This window comes from Gadus macrocephalus, chromosome 3, assembly GCF_031168955.1.
Source record: "Gadus macrocephalus chromosome 3, ASM3116895v1".
NCBI classification, from domain to species: Eukaryota; Metazoa; Chordata; class Actinopteri; order Gadiformes; family Gadidae; genus Gadus; species Gadus macrocephalus.
The window spans coordinates 1,240,557-1,262,853 of NC_082384.1; the positions used below are offsets into that span (position 1 = coordinate 1,240,557).

At 42.8% G+C, this 22,297-nt stretch overlaps 2 protein-coding genes across 2 annotated transcripts in view; one reads left to right on the plus strand and one right to left on the minus strand.

The window, feature by feature from the left end:
* The window catches only part of LOC132453326 (zeta-sarcoglycan), a 607,697-nt gene that overhangs the window by 231,605 nt on the left and 353,795 nt on the right, over positions 1 to 22,297 (plus strand). The window lies entirely within an intron of this gene.
* LOC132453321 (putative nuclease HARBI1) lies at positions 4,649 to 17,128 on the minus strand. Its single transcript, XM_060046164.1, has 3 exons — positions 16,696 to 17,128; positions 9,552 to 10,612; positions 4,649 to 5,406 (listed from the first exon to the last, which is right to left on the minus strand). Exon 2 carries the CDS (start codon positions 10,606 to 10,608, stop codon positions 9,556 to 9,558), a length of 1,053 nt encoding a protein of 350 aa, XP_059902147.1. The 5' UTR covers positions 10,609 to 10,612; positions 16,696 to 17,128; the 3' UTR covers positions 4,649 to 5,406; positions 9,552 to 9,555.

A 22,297-nucleotide genomic window follows, 5' to 3' on the forward strand; every position in this document is an offset into this window, starting at 1 on the left:
GTAAGGTTTAGAAGTTAAATATTTGAAAGTTGTAGAATAAATTAATATAATTTATATTGGAGTTAATTTGCTAGAAATGTACTTACAATTTTTAATCAGTTAATCATTTACATATTTATGTTACACAATTATTACATATTTACATGTTTACATATTTTACCACCACTAATATATATATATGTATAGATATATTAGTGATTATTAGCGATAAAAGTTTTGCGTTAACGCAGCCGTTAACGTCGATAACGGCCCACCACTAATATATATATATATATATATATATATTAGTGGTGGGCCGTTATCGGCGTTAACGCAAAACTTTTATTGCGCGATAAAAAATATATCGCCGTTAATATATTTTCAAACACTTCCTTGTTCGGACCCATCACGTGACTGAACTAACCAATCAGAAGCTAGAATTTAGGGTGCACTCACACTAGGCCATCTGGCCGTGGCCGTTTTCACACCTAACCGTGCTCAAATCTGCCAGTGTGAGTGTGGCCAGTCTGGCCAGGCCAGGCCAATTTGGCCACTTGGGAGAGGTGTGCTGCTACGGTCCGGGCCGCTACGGTACAGATGCTAATGAGCCGACACGCGAACACGCACGGCTACACAACCTGAGCTGGATGACGTATAGTCCATGCGACGACCACGGACATAATAACGGCAACGAGCCTTCTTTCCCATTAAACGGTAAACATATATCCAAATAAGCAACAGACTCAGCAAAGTGCGAACTTAGTTCTCTGTGTTGTTGTCCATTGTTGTAAAAACTCTGACTGGCGGCAGACTTTTTTATGGTCCATGCAGCGGACGCTTGGTGATGACGTGTTACTTACGACGTGATGACGTATGTACAAGAGCCTACCGTGGCCAGGCCACAGTTGCGACGGCCAACGGCCACGGCCAGATGGCCCAGTGTGAGTGCAGGCCAGAGAACAATGGGGCCATTTGAGCACGGTTAGGTGTGAAAACGGCCAACGGCCACGGCCAGATGGCCTGGTGTGAGTGCACCCTCAAGGCCGATGCATACCTCCGGATCCGGACGAAAAACATCCGTCGCCCCAAACGTTGCCCCCGGAACTACCCTTCATACCTCTGTCTGGTTTCAGCGTTCTTATGGATGTTACGCAATAAATCCTCTAGAGGGCAGTGACAGTCGTTTCACAAATTAACGGCATCGACAATCGCAAACATGGCATCGGTAGAGATGATTTTGCTTTGTAAGTACATTTCTAGCAAATTAACTCCAATATAAATTATATTAATTTATTCTACAACTTTCAATATTTAACTTCAAAACCTTACACGGCTTTTCTCAATGCTGTAGACTGCTCCATTCACTTGCATGGGCCTTCCCAACGTTCAGCTGTCAATTATTTTTGTTTATGCTCCGTTCACTTGCATGGGCACTTCACAACTTCCGGCGGTGAATTATATTTGATAAATCACCATTGCCCAGTATAATTGACCGCTGTCAAGGTAAACAAACAGATTTTTTGCCGTTTGCCATTTTAATCTAGATTAATCTAGATTAATTTTGGAATTAATCTATATTAAGAAAAAAATAATCTATGCCCACCACTAATATATATATATATATATATATATATATATATATATATATATATATATATATATATATATATATATATATAGAGCTGTCAAGCGATTAAAATATTTAATCGTGATTAATGACATTAATGTCATAGTTAACTCTAATTAATGGCGATTGATCGCAAATTCTTTTTCTATGCTAAATATCCCTTGATTTTTTTGTCCCATAATTTTTCTCATTTTAATTCTCTTATCAACATGGTGAAGTGCATCGGCTTGCCTTGTGCAAATGATTTTTTATTGATAACAACATTGGCATATACACTGATCAAAGCAGGACGATACAAAAAAAGAGCCTATAGTGCAATTAAACGACTGCTTTGAACAAATGTCATTTGAACATAGCAGTCAGGCTACTGCTTCTTTGTTTTGAGCCAAAGAAAATCTAATAATTTTTATTTTTTTATAAAATAATTGCGTTAATCGCGCGATAAAAAATTTAACGCCGTTAAATTTGGTTTGCGTTAACGCCGTTAATAACGCGTTTAACTGACAGCTCTAATATATATATATATATATATATATCTACACCAAATAAAGTGTCATTGTTAGTCCATGCAAAGCCAGGCTTATTAAGTTGTAGACGTTATGTCGCAGTGAATTTTGCATGTGGAGTTAATAGCTGCTTCCAGTCAGCTTGAAGAGCAAGCAAGGGTCGATTGCTTTGGTCAGAACATCTTGAGGCCTTCTGGGGAGCTCATCTCACAAAACAGAAGAACCAGCAAATGCATGAAGAATAATTATCTTTATAAAACAATTAACCCCAAATACCATACAATTAAGAGATAACACAAGCTTAGATAGCGCGAGCATGTCCTTAACATGGTTCACCCCAAGGTGGGAACCCGTTATGCCACTAAGACCGCAGCAGATCGCTGATCCAACATAAAGGCCTTTCCGAGGCCACAACTACAATGTTTCAGCCAGAAATGAACTGAATAAACAATTTCACGAGAGCAGACCAAATGTTGCAAACGGAGCCAACTTCAGGAAATATGTGCTTATCTAACAGAGACATAAATAAAATACGTGGAGACAGTTTTCCAAGGTTGTTTGGATGCCTGGGTGTTTTTTTGACTTTCTTATATCTTTACCACAATCATAAGCTGATAAGTTGGCTTTGCACAACAACAAGAGACAGGGCCACAGCCATTTAATAATGGGTGGTTTTTAATGGGATGGCAGCCCAGGCTAGTACACGCACCACAATAGTTTCCTTTCGGAAGTACGGAGGATGACAGAATACAGTGTTGTATTAAACCCCCAGCTAGAATGCACTTGAACTCCAAAGACATATTCAGGGTTCTGGGCCTGAACATCATGTTTCTTTATCTTTAATGACATTTGGAAGCATCCCAATGTAGGGAAATTTGAAGATATCTAATGCGTTGGTTTCCCTTCAGTATGTTGTCCATGTTGTTACCCCACTAGTGCACGATTCCAAGTTATTTAAAATGTATACACAGATGTGGAAATGGTTAAATCAGGGTTTCTCAAAGTTTTGACATCTGAGGGCCAATTTAGGAACCCAAAATTTGACTGAGGGCCGCCAAAGGAAAAAATGTTTTGGCGGGAAACGCCGCCAGCATCCCAGTGGTCAAAAAAAACATTGTACCGTGGACCTCTGGGAGTGAGGTCAAGTCAGGTCTAAATCACGAAACTGAGGTTCAGCCTTTCAAAGTAATGTAAAGTCGGATTAAAACTAACAAATGTAAAAGGATTTGATTGAAAGCTAGAGAGAATCGACTTTTCTCTTTATAATCATTTATTTTTGTTTAAATTAATATTGATATAATAATAAAAAAAAAAGTTTTTTTTTATTTATTTTTTTATTATTTTATATAACTTACATAACTATGTATGTCATTGCGGGCCGCCAGGAATGATTCCGCGGGCCGCCATTGGCCCGCGGGCCGCACTTTGAGAAAAATGGGTTAAATCCTCCATTAAAAATAAAATTCATCAATACTATTCCGTGTCTTCAATTATGATAAGCAATATATTTTGGGGACTGAATAGGATAAATGCCCTGGGGTTATCAAAATCTCTTTTATCAGCGCAGAGTTGCGGTCCTCTCTGTCTTTGTTGAAGCAGGAGGGGATGACAGTTATTTTCAGATTGGGGTCTGCCGGGGATCCCCTTCATTTGTTGGCAGGCCCTTCCTTTTGGAACAGACGTAACGGCTGGGCCCAGAGGACCCGCCTCACACATTCATCTCCCCAATCTTCCCAAGATTTATTCTATATCTGATGAACATGAGAGGCACGCAAGCAGAGCACAGAGCTGAGCTCTGCTCAGATCGGAAATAAAAAGGAGACAAGCTAGAAGATGAGGACAGGACTGATGGACAGACTGACGAGCAGAAAAGGAGAGATGATGGATTGACGGACAGACCGACGAGCAGAATAGGAGAGATGGATGGACTGACGGACAGACTGACGAGCAGAAAAGGAGAGATTGGTGGACTGATGGACAGACAGACAGAATAGCATGTAGTAAGGATAGAAGGATAGATGGCCGAAGAGATAGAAGGACATAGATAGAAAGATGAGCAGATGAGATGGAGAAGGAAAAGGAGACAGACAGACAAACTGGAAAGCAGAAAATAAGTCAGAAGATATATTTGCCAGCCAGATAGACTTACTGACTGACTGACTGACTGCGGACTGACTGACAGAGACCTTTGAGCCAGGAGGTTAGCTTGAATTAGATAAAGCATCAGGTAAAAAGCTTGGAGCAGGTTCTCTGTGTATCTGTGTATCAGACAGTGGCGGCTGGTGGAATTTATTTTAGGGAGGGCTGAAAGTTTGTAAACCAAACCCCTGTAGGGGGGTCTGGGAGCAACCCCGAAGATTGTTTTGTGATTTTCCCATACAAATGAAGCATTCTGGTGCATTCTGACAAAATAATAAAGACAAAATAGAACAATTCCTTACAAAGACGAATGGAGCCGGGGAACTAAGTTTTAACTTAATTTATTTGCCTTGTAGAATTCAGCAAGATTAAAAGTGCAAATACATCAATGATAAGTTAAGAGAGAGAGAGAGAGAGAGAGAGAGAGAGAGAGAGAGAGAGAGAGAGAGAGAGAGAGAGAGAGAGAGAGAGAGAGAGAGAGAATGTGATTCTAAAAGGGGTGAGTGTGTTACGGCCAATCTATTGTGTTGGTAACTTCACTCATAAATCTATCTACAGTCAAGTATGCATTTAGCCAAACACGATAAAATATCAATATAATATGTGCAACCTTATATGTGTGGTTGTTCAAGACACACTGAAGGCATGATGCCACCATAGGTTTGCAGATAACTACATACAATATGCACACTGAAGGCATGATGCCACCATAGGTTTGCAGAGAACTACATACAATATGCACACTGAAGGCATGATGCCACCATAGGTTTGCAGAGAACTATATAAAATAAGCACACTGAAGGCATTATGCCACCATAGTTTTGCAGAGAACTACATACAATCTGCACACTTGATTCAGGATTCTCATAGATCAGAGACAGTTCCGTCTTGAGCTTTGCCTTGTTCAGTGTGGGATATGCCTTCACAGTGGCATTCAGAGCATCAGCAGGAAATGAATGGCAGTACCTTTCAAACATATTTCCTTGTACTAAGGTAGCACTCACAAGGTGGCCAGTGAAAGAGAACCTCGCTTTGGTGTGAGCCAGGATGGTGTCGGTGTCGCAGACCTCTTGAGACAGCCTCTGCTTCACCTCTTCTGTCAAAGCCGTCCTTGGTCTGTCGGTTCCTGATGGCTCTTGCAGCTGGTCAGAGTCTCTGAATGCAAACAAACCAATAATGTGTTTGTTAGGCTGTGTACAGTACTGTAGTCTATATGATGCACATGTTCACACTTTATCCAGTAAAAAGATGTCAGCATACCCACTTAAAATGGGCAGGAATGCATAATGTTAGTGTTAAACACTGTTTTTTATCTATCATTGGTAACTTCACTCATAAATCTATCTACAGAAAAGTATGCATTTAGACAAATACGATAAAACGTCAATATAATATGGGCAACCTTTTATGTGCGGTTGTTCAAGACACACTGAAGGCATGATGAGTATACCCACTTAAAATGGGCAGGGATGCATAATGTTAGTGTTAAACACTGTTTTTTAAGCTATCCATTGTGCCTCGCCTAACCAGGATGTCCAGCACAGAGTAAAGCAAGCTAGATTACACCACTGGCAATATATTATAAAAAAGAACATATATTATAAAAAAAAGAACACAAATACAGTACCCTTTGCATATGTTCTCATAACAAAGCTTTGCTTTGAGAAGGATCAAATAATATAAATGTTATCTTACCTAATGGTCTGCAAACTGCTTGTGAAGCTCTCGAGGGCCCTTTTGATGAAGAATGCATCAATGTCCTTCTTCTGGAGCTTCTGGTACAGAATGTCGACGTGCGACCGCTTTTTTTTATTAATTTTGGTGCCAATTTCTCAAAAAAAAAATACTCTTTCTCCCAGTTGGTAGTGCGTCGCCCAAATCGCCCGTATACACCATCCGCCCCTGGTATCAGAGAGTCTCTTCCCTCAGGATCAGACAGTGTGTGATAACCTTAGAGGGAATCAGCCTTTCTCTTGCCAGGTCCCGAGATCAGCCTGATGTTTTCACGACCAATTAGAAATTATCCAATTACAAGAGTCGGGGTCGGCCAGACGCAGTAGATTAAGGATGGTGTGCAGGTAAGAAGGTCCTCATACTGTACTGCTGTTGAAGGTTTATGGAGGTGAAGATCTGAACGTCCACCAACCCCTGTAGTTAGCAGGCCCTGTGAAGGCAAATCTCACTCAAGAAGCAATGCCAATGTATACATTCCTCAAAGATCGATGGCGGTCGATTAGACGACACCGAAGTTCACGCAGGGCTGGTCATCAGCCAAGCATGGCCAGCATATTAAGTCTTCAATCTCAGCTTTGACTAATGACTTTGTCGTGTTGAACGTACCAACAGAGCTTTTCCGTTTGTTGCAATTGAGCGCTGGAAGCTATGAACTCGGATTAATCAATTCAGCGGGTGTCCAACCAATTCTCTCTTTTCCTCTTGCTCCCTCCCTCCCACTGTTTCATCACACTTTATTTCTTTCTTCCTCACTCCCACCGCCCAATCTCTCCAGTGTCTGTCACGTCCGCCCGGTGGGATTCCTCTGCCTGCATTCCTTCACTCCATCACTCCATCCTTCAGCAAAGGTGGTTCCTTGGCCTCTTTCTCTTCGTCCCTCCCTCCCCTTTCCTCAAACCGCTTTTTTTCCGTAAGTAATTAATTTCCGGTCCACCATCATCCTTACTGCCATGTCCGCCATAACTGGGAATGCATTTCACTGCAAATGACAAATCATCCACAGCTTAGTAACATAAATGGAGACTTTAAAAGGCAGGGGGAATTCCACTACTGCAAGAGCACATTATTCATTCCTGATGGTCATTGAAAAGTGTTGATTAAAGAGTTCTGCGGAATTTACAAATGTTCTTGGTGGGTTTTGACATTGATTGTGAGGATTTCAAAAAGGAGCATGATGTTTTTGGTTATACAATGGATAAGGAACTTGCTAGACATTAAAGGAGACATATTATACCACCAGGTGTGAGTGTGATAAGTCTTACAAGCCGTTTCGAAAATCTGCCCCATATGACATCACTAGTGGGTGTGTCATCCTAGATCTGTGCTGGATAGATCAGTCTACCAGCCTACCCAGTGGACTGAAGTAAACATTGCTCATCTATCCAGCACAGATCTAAGTGGACACGCCCCAAACGGCTTGTAAGGCTAATCACACCCACACCTGGTGGTATAATATGTCTCCTCTGAATATAATATGGAACTGGAGGATAGATGAAGTTAAGCTTTCTCCTCAGTGAGAGGAGTTTCTTCTCAGTGAGGAGTTTCATTGCTAATACAATGCTAATTGGCAATAATTAGCCATTGTGGTCCTCATGTCATTAGAGTAGTGGTGGTCAGGTACCACCTCTCGGATAGGTTGGGCAAATGTGATGGGATGACGAATGGTTTCAGACACATTTAAACTATGTTTCCCCAAAACATAATTTAATGGATTTAGTGAAAGCAGGAAAATAGCATACTTTGTTCATTTAGCGAATAGCGTGCGGATAGCAAGATTCAAGATCATCAAGATTTCATTTAGTTGTATCTAAACATCTGTTGATTGTTTCCCTGCTGGTAATGGGATGTGACAACCACTCTTGCTCTTTGCCAGACCAGGAATGCGTCCCCTTACGGACCCCTTCATTAGAGGGGTACTCAAGGAAAAGAGAGAGCATTGATTGCATCTGAGTGTCATTTATTCTAGGAAAGCAACAAGCCGACACCATCTAGCCCTACTGCTGGAATACCGCCGGGCCATCTGCTTCATGCGTATAGCTGGGTAAATCTTGTGTCATCCTCTGGTATACATTACAATAGGATATATTATATACTGTGGGCCGCCCCAAGCTTTGTGTCTGCAGATGCTGGAGAAGATCTCTGGTCTCATTGAATTCTTATAGTTGTTTACTCACTTGCTGACTTCACCAGTTCACTGTTATGACAACACTAAATATGAGCTACGTCAAGAAGATAAAAAATGATATATAAAAATATGTATTTTTGCCTTTCAAGATGAAGAATTCTTCAGGCTTGGCTTTGTAGCAACCTGGTCTAACATGAATCTGTGAAATGACCACGGGCGCTTAACTCAAAATCCGTGGTGGCCTCACGGAATCACTGCAATTTCCGTGATGGGGCCACGGATTTTGCTCCAATGCAGGTTAATGAGACTCATATTCAGTGGCAAACACACAGATCACCATTTCAACGACCAAGTCGACCACGGGCGCTTGACTCAAAATCCGTGGTGGCCTCACGGAATCATTTAAATTGTCTGCGATATGTCCACGGATTCCAATGCAAGTTAATGACACTCATATTCCGTGGCACACACAGATCCCAGTTTCAATGACCGAGTCGACAACGGGCGCAAACCTCAGAATCCGTTGTGGCCTCACGGAATCATTTAAATTGTCTGTGATATGTCTACGGATTCCAATGCAAGTTAATGACACTCATATTCCATGGCACACACACAGATCCCCATTTCAACGACCGAGTCAACCTGGTCTCAGAGGGATCTGTGAATATCTAAGGGATAATGTATAGAACGCCGGTTAAGATGTCTTGCTTCGGTGTCTTGCTTCGCCCTGAAGGGGCTTATTTTCGATAATGACCGGCGACGTTCTATACATTATCCTGCTTATTACACGGCTACTTGAAAAACAAAAAAATAACTTCACACAGTGTGTCTTTTTACAATTTATTTGTTACCAGCATTCGTAGGGCCCTATTTTAACGGTCTGAAACGCAAGTGGGAAGCGCAAAACGCAAGTAGCTTTGTGGTCGGTTCTACGGTGCTATCGCTATTTTACAGGCGGATAAATGACACTTGCGCCGTGGCGCAAGTGTCAAAAGGGTTGGTCTGAAGCAGCCTAATTGCCCTTAGGTGTGGTTTGGGCGTAACATGCAATGAACCAATCAGAGCGTTTTCTCGCATCCCCTTTAAGAGCGATCGGCACTTGTTCCATGGCAGATTGCTATTATGATGCCGGATTTGCCAGGCGCACGCCAAGAAAGGTTCACAACAGATGGTGTCCAGAGGAGGGAGAAAATAATTTATTTTTCGGCTAAATCTCCTTCAACTCCTTCATCTTTGCAACTTTTAATTTTTCGTTTTGTATATATTTTTTTCATTTACGCCTACGAACATTTGGACAAGTCGAATAAAAATTGTCTCAAGGACATACTATACTTTCCGATGTTTTGGGCTCACTTTCTCTGAATCACAAGGTTATGAATGCATGGTAATAATTGTACAATGTAGCTAAACAATAGAGCGGAGATGTCATTCGTTTGCTTACCTCACTATATACGATGCAGCTCCTCTGACAGATGAGCTCTCCTCTCCCGTGCTGCTGCTGGGGCATTTGGACGTAATGGCATCGGCACATGCAGTTCAGCATCACGTCTCCTTAAGTCCTCTAATCTATCCTCATTAATGTCATCGACACATCCATGATTCATGGCAATGTTGTGTAAAACACAACATGCCACAAAGAATGCTGCGAAATTCTGAGGACCATACTGTAATGTACCACCTGACCTATCCAAACACCTGAAGCGCATTTTCAGTATTCCGAATGTACGTTCAATTACACTGCGTGTTTGTGTGTGTTTCCTGTTGAATACAATTTTGCGCACTGTTGCTGGCATAAGAAATGGGGTCATGAGCCATGTCTTCAACGGATAAACGTTGTCCCCTAACAGCCACCCATCCAAGGGAGGATTCCCCTCGAATATGGCAGGAATGGTCGAGTTTGCCAATATGAAAGAGTCATGGCTTGAGCCAGGGTAATTAGCAAAGACATGATTTATTCTACAATTAGCATCGGAAATTACTTGGATATTAATCGAATGAGTTCCGTTCCGGTTTATGTATATGAGTGCGTTTACTGATGGGGCACGTAGCTGCACATGGGTGCAGTCTATAGCACCAAGGACGCCAGGGAACCCATACTTGGTCCAAAACTCCTGCTTTGTTCTTTCCTGGCTGTCAGGTGTAACAGGGAATTTGATGTATTCCCCAGCATGTCGGACTAGACCTGACGTAACTGCATGTATAGCCGAACTTATTGCCGATTGTGAAATGCGTCCAATAAAACTAAGGGGATGCTGGAACGACCCAGATGCATAGAAATGCAGTGGCGCTGTAACTTTCACTGCAACGGGGAGGGCATAGGGACAGCGTGCATCAGTCCCCAGCTCATCTGCCAGGAGATGGCAGATATCTGTGACAGCCTGACGGGTCAGGCGTAGCTTACGCCTGCATTCCTCCTCACTCAGGGAGAGATAGGTGTGTCTGGGTCGGTAGACCCTCTCCCCCCGGCATCTGATCCTCTGTCCCAAGACGTATTCCATTCCACTGTGCAATCGAAAAATTATGAGCAACCTCAACTTAACTGGTAAGTTGCAGAGTAAGGTTTTAAATGGACTTACAGAAGGTGATTTCGCAGTCTTCAGAATTTATTTCGCAGTCTTCAGAATTGTGGTTCCTGATTCTTGACGGACAACCCACTTTGACAGGTGTCCTTATATACATGTGTCTCTTGCCACTATTGGTCAACCAGGTTAATTTGATCCGTCATTACGCCTGCTACAATTCGCGTGAATAATTTGGGTAAATGTGTACGCTAGATTTATGCCTACTTATTTTATCTTTATGGACACCACAATGATTTTCCTTGTGTGGTATTTTATTTTCCTTGTAATTATGTATGGTTTGCAAAAATGGGAACTGCTGTCCGTGTAGATGAGAGAAGCAAAGTGTATGCGCGAGGTGCACAAGCAATCCGTATGCATCGCATGCGCATGTATGCATGCGCCCTTAAAATAGCATCTGAACAACGCGCTACTGACTTTAAACCAGGTATTTCCTGGTCTGCATAAAAAAGCGGAGCCTAGATGCCTCTATTATTAACAACTACAGACCAATATCAAATCTACCCTTCATAAGTAAAATCATTGAGAAAGTTGTCCTCCAGCAACATAATCACTTCCTGGCATCAACTGGTTGCTATGACACCTTCCAATCAGAATTTCGACCCCTGCACAGCACTGAGACCGCCCTTATTAAAGTTGTAAACGACATCCGTCTTAACACAGACTCTGGCAAAATCTCAATACTAATGCTACTTGACCTCAGTGCTGCATTCGACACTGTAGACCATACATTACTTCTGGACAGGTTAGAAAACTGGGTGGGGCTTTCAGGCACCGTCTTAAATTGGTTCAGGTCCTACCTACAAAAAAGGAACTACTGTTTCCATTGGCGACTTTGTATCAGAATCAAACAACGTGACATGTGGAGTCCCACAAGGTTCGATCTTAGGACCCTCTTTATTCAACATTTACATGCTCCCACTAGGGCAAATCATGCAAAATAACAATATTGACCATCATTGCTATGCTGATGACACGCAAATCTATGTATCGCTATCACCAAATGACTATCGGCCCATAGATCCGCTGTGCCAGTGCATTGAGCAAGTGAAAGAATGGATGTGCCGAAATTTCTTTCAACTAAATGAGGACAACACAGAGATAATTGTTTTTGGTTCTAAAACGGAAAGGCTTCAAGTAACCCAAAACCTTCACTCTCTGTCCCTGAAAAACTCAATCAAAGACAGAAATCTAGGGGTTATCATGGATTCAGATTTACATTTTGACAGTCACATCAAATCAGTCACAAAATCGGCATATTATCACCTTAAAAATGTAGCAAGACTTAGAGGGCTCATGTCCACCGAAGACTTACAAAAACTTGTACATGCCTTTATCACTAGTAAGCTTGATTACTGCAATGGTCTCCTTACAGGTCTCCCAAAACAAACTCTGAGGAAGCTTCAGCTTGTTCAGAATGCTGCTGCTAGAGTTCTAACAAAGACCAAAAAATTTGATCATATTACACCAATTCTGAAATCGTGACATTGGCTTCCTGTAGGTCAGAGAATTGATTTTAAAATTATGTTGCTAACCTATAATCCCTACATGGTTTAGGCCCAAAATATTTAGCTGATAGGCTTCCACTACATCAGCCTTCTAGACCACTAAGAAGCTCTGAGACCAATCTGTTAATTATCCCCAGAGTAAACCCAAAACATGGGAAGGCAGGATTTAGTTACTATGCAACAAATAGCTGGAATAAACTCCCAGAGGATTTAAGACTTGTCCCAACTCTGAGCACCTTTAAAACAAGACTGAAGACTTTTATGTTTGCTATAGCTTTCTGCTAAATCTTAAATACATTGCACTTTCTAAAAAGCTTTTTTTTAAGTTTGCCTTTTATTTTCTATTTTAATACTAAAATGCCTTTTTAACTTTCTATTTTACCCATTTCTTTGCATATGTTTTTCTTTTACTTATCTATTATTTTATTTTATTGTATGACAATGTTTATATGTGAAGCACTTTGAGTCTGCCTTGTGTATGAAAAGTGCTATATAAATAAAGTTGCCTTGCCTTGCCTTGCCTCTGTGGCGCAATTGTATTCAGAAACTGCAAAATACCGTTTGCGCCAGAACACGCCTCCTCCTTTCGCCGAACCTCCCCTTGGGGCGCAAGATCATTCCTTAATTTACCGGCGAGTGGCGGTAGTGGGAAAAGAATGCTCTGCGCCAGTTGCAAACTAGCAACGACACATGCGCCAGTGACTAAGTCACTTGCGCCGGATGCAAGATAGGGCCCATAGTGTTGATCAGCAGAGAAATAGTCTGCCAAAGACATTAACATTGCTTAGCAACCGAGTACGCTGGGGTTGAGAAATTACCGGACTACTTGCGGAGTGTAACAAAAGACGGCAAAAAAATTGAATCTACAATGGTCATTATATGCTTAGCATCGGTGAATTATCCAAAAATAATTCACCGCCGGAAGTTGTGAAGGCCCATGCAAGTGAACGGAGCATTCCACAGCATTAAGAAGAGCCGTGTAATATATATATATATATATATATATATATATATATTAAATATACAATATGGGAAAGGGAGCATTTCGGGAGAAAAGGGTGTTTGGGAGGGCGTTTGGGAGAAAATAGAAAGATATTGGGGCGGTCGATGGCAACCACCATAGCAACCATGACATTGTCATTTGACGTGGACACAGGCCAATGGAAAAGAATAGGCCAAAAAAACGTAGGCGTGTCACATGTTTAGAGACGTTATTGTAATGCATTTTCCAATGTGTTCAGGTTTTGAGGGGATCTGCTGAAAAAATAGGATAAATCAGATGTTTTGACGAATCCTGCGCAGCCCCCCATTCTGAATTCAAAAATAATCTCTATATTGAAATGCGTCGGTATAACATTTAATTAATTAATTAATTAATTAATTATATATATAGATATATATCGATAAATATACAATTATTTAGTTATAATAATATAATTAGACCATGTAGCTATTATCATTATAACAAGATCTTATCTGACCATTGACAATCCACTTCCACCAATCCAATCACTGAAGAGGGTTGTAAGACCAACTAACACGGTGTATGCCTACTTTTTCTATGGGGAGTGTGGTTCAATGTTAAAATGTTTATAATATAAAAACTAGGATATGTACAGCATATCATACCTTTGACATGTATATCGATTTAGACTATAGATATGTGTAAGGTTATAGGCCGAATTCGGTTCATATTCAGCCTCTGCTTGCCCACAACCAGCTTTATCAGTACATCCTTCCCCGTTACATCAATATAAATTCTTGTTATAACGAGATCTGTATCTGACCATTGACCATCCTCTCGGAAATTCTATGAATAAAATTCACATTGGCGGCATGGTACTTTATCCCTATTCTCGCCACCCATCTTGAATTTAATATAACATTTTCATTGCTTCGAGGAGGTCTGATGGTCTCCGTATATATTAATTAAATACATGTATATATATATAAATATGTATGTATTCATGTATGCATGCATGTTTATATGTATTTATTTATTATAGATATAAATATAAAAATGATCTGCTACAAAAATTGGAGTATCCATAATACAAAGCATTGACCCTTTTTTGCATTTGTGGTTTTGACATATAAGTAAATAGGGTGCACTGTACTATCTGCGCACACCCCTTCTGAAGCTCTTTCTCTCTCTCTGTGAGGCTACCACGGATTTTGAGCTAAGCGCCCGTGGTTATTTCAAGGATCCCTGTGAGACCAGGTTGCTTTGCAGATACCATTTGATCAGGCCTCTAATGATTGCGTACATAAAGGTGCGTGATGTCTCTGAAACCTTGGTTAATTTGTTAACCACAAAATGCTCCGTCTTTGTAAACTTACCTTGAAAGTTTAAACTTATGTCCTGATATATTTAGCTTTTTTTAAATAAAGGGTTCATATTATCTCTAGAGATATGTTTATCTCAGGCATCTCCTGAGCTCTGAATACACAAATTCTTTAGTTCATCGTCTGTCATGAGCAACCTTTGTGACGGCTTCATCTTCCATTGCATTCTGAATGTATCCACATCGCCATGGTTAACCAAACAATAGCTGTTCCGGGGCCTATTTATTTCACATAATTTATAGGTCCATGAATTGGCCTTGAAGTTTTCTAAAGTGGTTTATTCTGACGATAATTGAGTTAGCCAGGAATTTGTCTAACTCATAGCGTGTGATCTCTCGAGCACTGTCTCATTTGCACTCCAACATCCTCCATTAAAGACTCTGACTCTGACTGGGAATCTGAATCACATCACGGGTCGCTACCGTTTAACTTCTCGCAGTCAACATTCACTGCCCGCAATACCGTCTCTCCCCTTTTGGTTGTCCTTCATTAACATTCAGACCATGACCCTCGTTAGCATGTTCCTTCACCCGCACAGGTCCTGGGCCGAATGTTTTGGGCGATTGTCTTTCCTTTACGGATTGAATGCATCCGTTGTGTAAGTCTCCATCGTATACCCCCCCCACCCAGTTTTAAAAGTAGAATCACTTTGAAAAAGTGTAATATGGACTAGCCGTCGACACAGGTTTCCTTATATATTTATATGTATATATATGGGTATATTGGATTGGGTCCCTAATATAATAAATATATATAATATTAGGGACCCAATCCAATATACCCACATCCTTTACCAGCAGAGTGGACAGGTGGAAGGACACACAGAAATTATAGGATCAAATGGTGAATCCACGGTTGTGTCACTCTGTTTCTGAAGAAGGACATTTCTATGTCAAGCCAGTGTTTCTCTACAGGGACAGATCTATGTCCCAGCCTGTGTTCGTGTACGGGGTCAATTCTATGTCTAGCCTGTGTTTGTGTACAGGGACCAATCTATGTTCCAGCATGTGTTTTCTACACAGGCAACAGAGCAGGACTCTCTGGGGTCCAGCTGCCAGTGGTCCCAGTTGTTTTGTGGACCCGGATGTGGGAGGGTAAACCACAATCTGACCTCCAAGATGAGAAGTTTCCACTGCCCAATCCATCATCCAGACTGTAAGAGATTACGGAGGACTCTGTGTAGCTCCCAAGTAGTACACACGAGGCCAGAGGTCTTTGTTAGGAAACGGGGTTCATTTTCCAGGTCGAACCAACCCGTGAGAACTGGGTTTAAAGAGAAAAATAATTCAAAAAAAGAAATACATTTGACAATATGCAAGTGTCCAAATTTGTTGTACAAGATGCTGAGTGGAACTAGTCACTAACTCGTCTTTAATTACAAAAAAAAAGGTTGAGCGAGTATTGAAGCTGGCCTTTTGCTTAAAACATGAACGGTCGATTATTCCAGTTCTGAACTACTCAACCAGAACTTTAAACAATAAACTTATTTCCTCAAAGTGCCAGGATCAGAATAAAAAATTCACTCAATCGACCCAAGATCAGAAGATTCTGTTCAATCGCATCAAAATCTGAATTACAAATTCCCTCAATAGATCCAAGATCAGAAATTTTTTCAATCGGCACAAAATCAGAATTAAAAAATTCACTTGATTGATCCAAGATCAGAACACTCTGTTCAATCGGGCCAAATCAGAATTAAAAAACTCCAACTAATCGGCACTTCAAACAGAAATCTTATTTTCCCAAATAAAAACACCTCTGAATTCAATAGCAACTCTGAATTCCCAACTGACAAAACTCCAATTAGGATTTTGTCTGAAGATCCCTACAAATCTACCCCACTCCAAAAATTCTCGTTCTGAGGGTAGTGGCTTGCACTCCCTGTCCTATTGGAACTTTCCCACTAATTCAATCTTCTAAAAGACTACAACCCATAATAATTGAGAATCAGAAAGCGTTTTAGTTAGTTAAAACCACACAGCATTCATGATTAGTGTGCGCACACGTCAATCTTTCCCAGGGCTCCTCTCTTTCTCTTTTCCTATAACAATGGTTTGTTAATTTGAAGAGACATTTTACCTGCTGCTTATCGTTCAGACAGGGCAGGAACATATCACACAACTTCCTATATAATGGTAAGGATGTTGCTTACCTTTTTATGATGAGCTCTGCTTCATGATTTGTTCGAACCCCGTCCTGCAGTGTCTCTGTTCTTCAATCCTGTTCATGACGCCAATTATGTGGTAGAAAATAGCCAAATTCTATCACTTCAACTAAATAAGAGAGCATGAGGAATCGAGGAGTCCGGAGCAAGTATGAAAGAAGAATTTATTGCTACCCGCGAACAGGCGACAACAAAGCAGAGTGGCTTGCAAAACACACTTCCAGATGTTTCTCGTGGTTCACAAAGCACACTGCAGAATGATTCTCGTCCTTCTCCTAATATACTGCTTCTCGTTCACATATGGCCTTCATTTTGTAAATCATCCATCCAAGACACACATTACATGAGTGAACATACAGATAACATACAGAGCGGTGGTGTACGTGTGTGTGTGTCAGCATACTTTTCCACACCTGGCAGTATACAAGATAGGAACAGTCATCATTTTAGACTTTCTGGCGACGTGTCAAACCTAACTTATAGGGGAGAGGTGATCAGCTACTTTCCACCATTAATGTATCTCTATGATATATAGGCCTAATAATAATCATAGTTTGCCATAAAAAGTAGGGTGAATTTCTTCCATAGTTTTCTCCTCCAGTCACAGTGCATGGCTGTTGCTTAAGTCCACAGAATGGCCACGACTCATCATGTCATCATATTTCCTGAAAACTAAACAGATGTCATTGTGATTTAATTCTTGGAAATCAAATGCATGGATGCATTCTAAAACACATCCATCTTATCAAGACGATTATTTGGCTTCTTCAAATGTAGATAATGGATGAGCCTTGTCTTTTTACTGCCACAACTCCTCACTACGAGGAGGTGAAGGGTAGGAGGACATGGAATACACTTCCTCACTACAAGGAGGTGGTCTCATGTCCCCCTATCCTTCCCCTTCTCACTACGAGGAGGTGAGCCTTGTCCTTTTACCGCCACAACTCCTCACTACGAGGAGGTGAGCCTTGTCCTTTTACCGCCACAATTCCTCACTACGAGGAGGTAAGGGTAGGAGGACATGGTATAGAGACCGTCCTCGCTACGAGGAGGTGAACGGTAGGAGGACATGGGATACACCTCCTCACTACGAGGAGGTGAAGGGTAGGAGTACATGGGATACACTTCTACACTACAAGGAGGTGAAGGGTAGGAGGACATGGGATAAACCTCCTCACTACGGGGGCTAAGGGTAGGGAGGATATATGATAGAGACCTCCTCACTACGAGGAGATGAAGGGTAGGAGGACATGGGATAAACCTCCTCACTACAAAGAGGTAAGGGTAGGAGGACATTGGATACAGAGTCACATGTACTCACAAGTCCTTTCTGCGTCCAGGATAACGTGCAGTGTTCGCATGACAGCATGGCGTTCCTCTGAGACCTTCGCATTATTTCAAACACCTGCTTTTATCAACGGCATCTGCTGTCTGAGATTTACATACGAGATATTTACACATCAGACAGATGCTCCCCCTCTTGAGGACACATCATGGTGGCTAGATTAACTTATTTCATTGACATGTTTTCTTTCTCAGGTTCTTCCCTTGTGTATCGGTCTAGCACGTCGTCTCCATTCCAAGAGCAGGGAATGAGGAAGGAGAAGGGAAGAGAGCAGGAAGAGGAAAGAGTTATCACAGCCGATTTGATTACGTGGATTACATTACACCTCAAGTATGCGATGGAGTTCCTCCCTTATCATGAGCAGCTCTTGGGTGACACCATGTTCAGGACGGGGGAGACGGCAGGAAGTGAGAACGATGGCTGATTGGGTTACAGGCTTAGGGTTAGGGCTGTTTTTTAGGGGTCTCTTTTCTCAATCTCACCTTAACTGCTTTAACGGGCAGAGGGTGGAGGCCAGGCCAGGGGCTCTTGAGAGAGCTGATAAGCTCATATGTTCCTGGATGCTGTGGTGGTATTATTATGATGATTGTTATTATTGGAGCTTGTCAGTCGGGGCATGTTCGCTAACAAGGTACCCGGCTGCCCGCCACCGCCTCACGCTGTTGTGCTTGATCATCTGAATCATTAATGCCAATGAATGTATTGCTCAATAACGTGCACTGCAGGGAAGCAGCTATTCCGGTGTCAACAGTTTATTAGCCAGTAAGTGTGCTTCCCTGTGCTAATAAAGCTGGGAGAGAGAGCCCATGCTGATGTTTGTTTAGTACTGAAGATGGATGGCTCAGGGAGTGCGTGTCAGCGGGGTCGAGCTCCCCTGGTTTCCTAAGGTCAGACACTCCTCTCCATCACCACCACGCCATTTTCTGTTTGCCTCTGACACACGTGGCGTGCGCATGACGATTAATGCTCCACTGAGGGGGGGGGGGGGGGAGTGTCTGGAATGCATTCTCCCCGAACAGTCAATTAAATTGCAACATGATCAGGTCAACACTCAACCTAAATCAGGCGTCACTGCGACAACGTGATGAACTGGCTGCTGTTCCAATGTTAATGACCAGCAGACCATCACGGGGAACATTGCTTTTGTGTGTCCTTCATGGGTTGCTACTTAGTTAGGGAGTTGGTAGTTATATTAAATGGTTCATACAGTTGGGGTTGAATTTGTGGTAAAAGTGATGTGTTTCACTGTCTGATGACAAATTTCGCACAGGGTGTGAGTGTGTGCGACTGTGTGTGTGGCTTTGTATTTGCCTGCATGTGTGTTGCTGTGTGTGTGTGTGTGCGCGTGTTGCTGTGTGTGTTTGCAATCATGACTCATCCTTCCACTGTGTGCCTTGCACACCCTCAGGAATCTCTCACCGTTTTTCCCGCTTCTACCACCCCTCGATTCTCTCTCTCTCTCTCTCTCTCTCTCTCTCTCTCTCTCTCTCTCTCTCTCTCTCTCTCTCTCTCTCTCTCTCTCTCTCTCTCTCTCTCTCTCTCTCAGCTCTTTGATCGCTCTCTCTCATTTCTCTGCCCCATGGGTATGACACTGAATCATCTACATGTTGTGTTCCTCCAATCCCTCACACACACGTACAGAAACACATGCACACAAAACACACAGAAACACATGCACATAGAGAAACACACACAGTACACACTTCACAAACAGACATAGACTTGCACAGTAACACATGAGTTTGGGTGGGAGGCTATAACTCTGTCTGAGTGACAACATACAAGCAAGGCCATAGAGTTGTTGATTCACTCACACACACACACACACACACACACACACACACACACACACACACACGTGTACACAGTATGTTGCCCTTGTTCCCCTGGGCCAAGTCCCATACATCTCTGCTCATAAACATGTTCCAAGATGGATTAGCCATCTGTTGGGAGGGGTGAAGGTGAAGGATACAGAGAGAAGTTAATACAATCATACCTGATCAGAATCGTCCACACACGCTCACAGACATGCATGGCGCTCTGCAGAGAGAAGTCTTAGCATTCAGGCCACGTAGAGGACTGAGTGGCCGACTGCTAATGACGTCCTGGGATTCAGACTGCAGAAGCTGCTGTCAGGTGATCGCAGAGGCATGTAAACATGACCGTCTTCAGTCATGTCTCTTTCATATGTACAGCTGTTTGTATGCCCGTACTCATCGTAGAATGAGACCAAGTGTGAACGTGAATGTGTGGGACATTTTACGAGTGTGTGTGTGTGGTTGTATGTGCATGTGTTTATGTGATTGTGTAGGCATGTGTGTGAATGCTTGTTAGTGTGTATGCATGTGTTTGAGTTGGTGCACCATACACACACTTGCATGTGTGTGTAGTGTGAGTGCATGCATTTCCTTTGGATGGGTATTTTTTAGAGCGTGCAGGTTGTGAGCTGCCCCTGACGAGCTGAAAGACTCCCAAGAAAGGCGGGGGGGAAGGGGGGGGAGCTCCAGAGGTGACCCATGAGCAGCCAGGAGGAGGTAAGGAGTGCTGTTTCAGTACCTTGAGTGAGTGACTGGACGTGAAGGACATGTGGAGATAGATGGGGGAAGGCGGACGCGGTGCTTCCTGCCACTCAGGGCCCCCGCCGGCCCATGGACGGCCCCTGTACGGCCCCTGGACGTCCCCTGGACGTCCCCTGTACGTCCCCTGGCGCGGTGGTCCAAAAGCACAGCCGTAAACACACATCAATATGAATCACATGCTCCACCGCGGGCTGCCACGCCGTCCTTTTTGTTTGGTCCCGTGTGTTTCTGTCACTCACAAGGCGACCCCGGCACCACAGGAAGTGGGGGGTGATATGGAGGGCTTGGCGAGGCAGGGGGTCTGTCTGTTATTGCTCGCAGTAGCCCAACCGATTGGTGACACGCCTGATGGGAGGTCACAAGTCCAGGGGGAAGGGGACAGGGGACAGGAAAAGGACCAGACCCTGGACCTTGTTGTGGTCAGGCGGTTGGAGGTGGGAGAGGGGTCTGTGGGTCAGACCGTGGGGGTACTGGGTGTGGTCTGTGGGTCGGTCTGTGGTCTGTGGGTCGGACTGGGGCGACCTGGGTCTGGTCTCGGGGTCGGACCGGGGGGGTCTGGTCTGAGGGTCGGACCGGGAGGGGGGGGGTGCTGCCGTTTCATTGATCGATTAGATTGGACACGACGATGGAATCTGTTGTTTGCTGCATATTGATCCAGCTCTGCATACATCAGGTCTGATTCGGCGTTCATTTGAAAAACCAACATGAGTCTTGAAGTGATTGTTAATCAAGGAGTAACACGATGGATGAAGGTGACGGCAGGAGCATGCAGGTGAAGCTGTCATGGTGAGGCCTTGATGTATGAATGTGTTTATAACTAGATTAGACGTACAACCCACAGATAAATGATGCAAGCGGAGCTATGAAAATGTCATGCCGTGTCATGGCCGAGTCAATATTAACATTGCCGGTAAGGATAACAGCAGATTCTGTCAGGCGGGCTCTTGAAAGAGGACTCCGATGCAGATAGGCGATCGAACAAAAAACAAACTTTATTAGGACTCCCTGTCCTATCGTCAAACACGAGCGATCAAAAACTTAACAAAACACTAGAAACAATAATCACGCTTACGTGGCAAAAACAAGAAACTAGAACTCAGCTCTGTATCTTGGTTCAGGTAGTGACAAGGACAAGGCTGGGTCAGGAGCTGGAGGCACATGGACGGTGACGAACGAAATACTCTGGCAACAAGGACAAGGGAAGACAAAGCCTATATACACATGAGGAGGGGAGACACAGGTGGAAACAATCAGGGATCAGGGAAGTCACCAGACCGGTGACCAGGTGTGACAGATTCTACATGCTGACATTTAGGGGATGATATGCCTCGATGCTGAATAGCGTGTTCTGGTTTGCAGTCCTAATCCTTGTTGTTCCACAGCCCTCGAGCAGCAGTACGCTGTGAAGGGCTTCAAGGTCCGAGGCAGGCCTCACCTCAAACCAGGATCCTGGGAGCCTGACCCTAACCCTGGAGGAACACGTAAACACCAACACTAAACTTTCATCTCTTCAACATTAAAATATTTCATGTTTTACAAACACATAAGATTACTGAATCACATTTTAAGTGGATAAAATAGTGTCCTCTTAATTTTTTTATATAGCTTTAATAAGAACCTTATTAAACCTTCTAAAATGAAATTTGTGCTTCAGACATCACTTCAA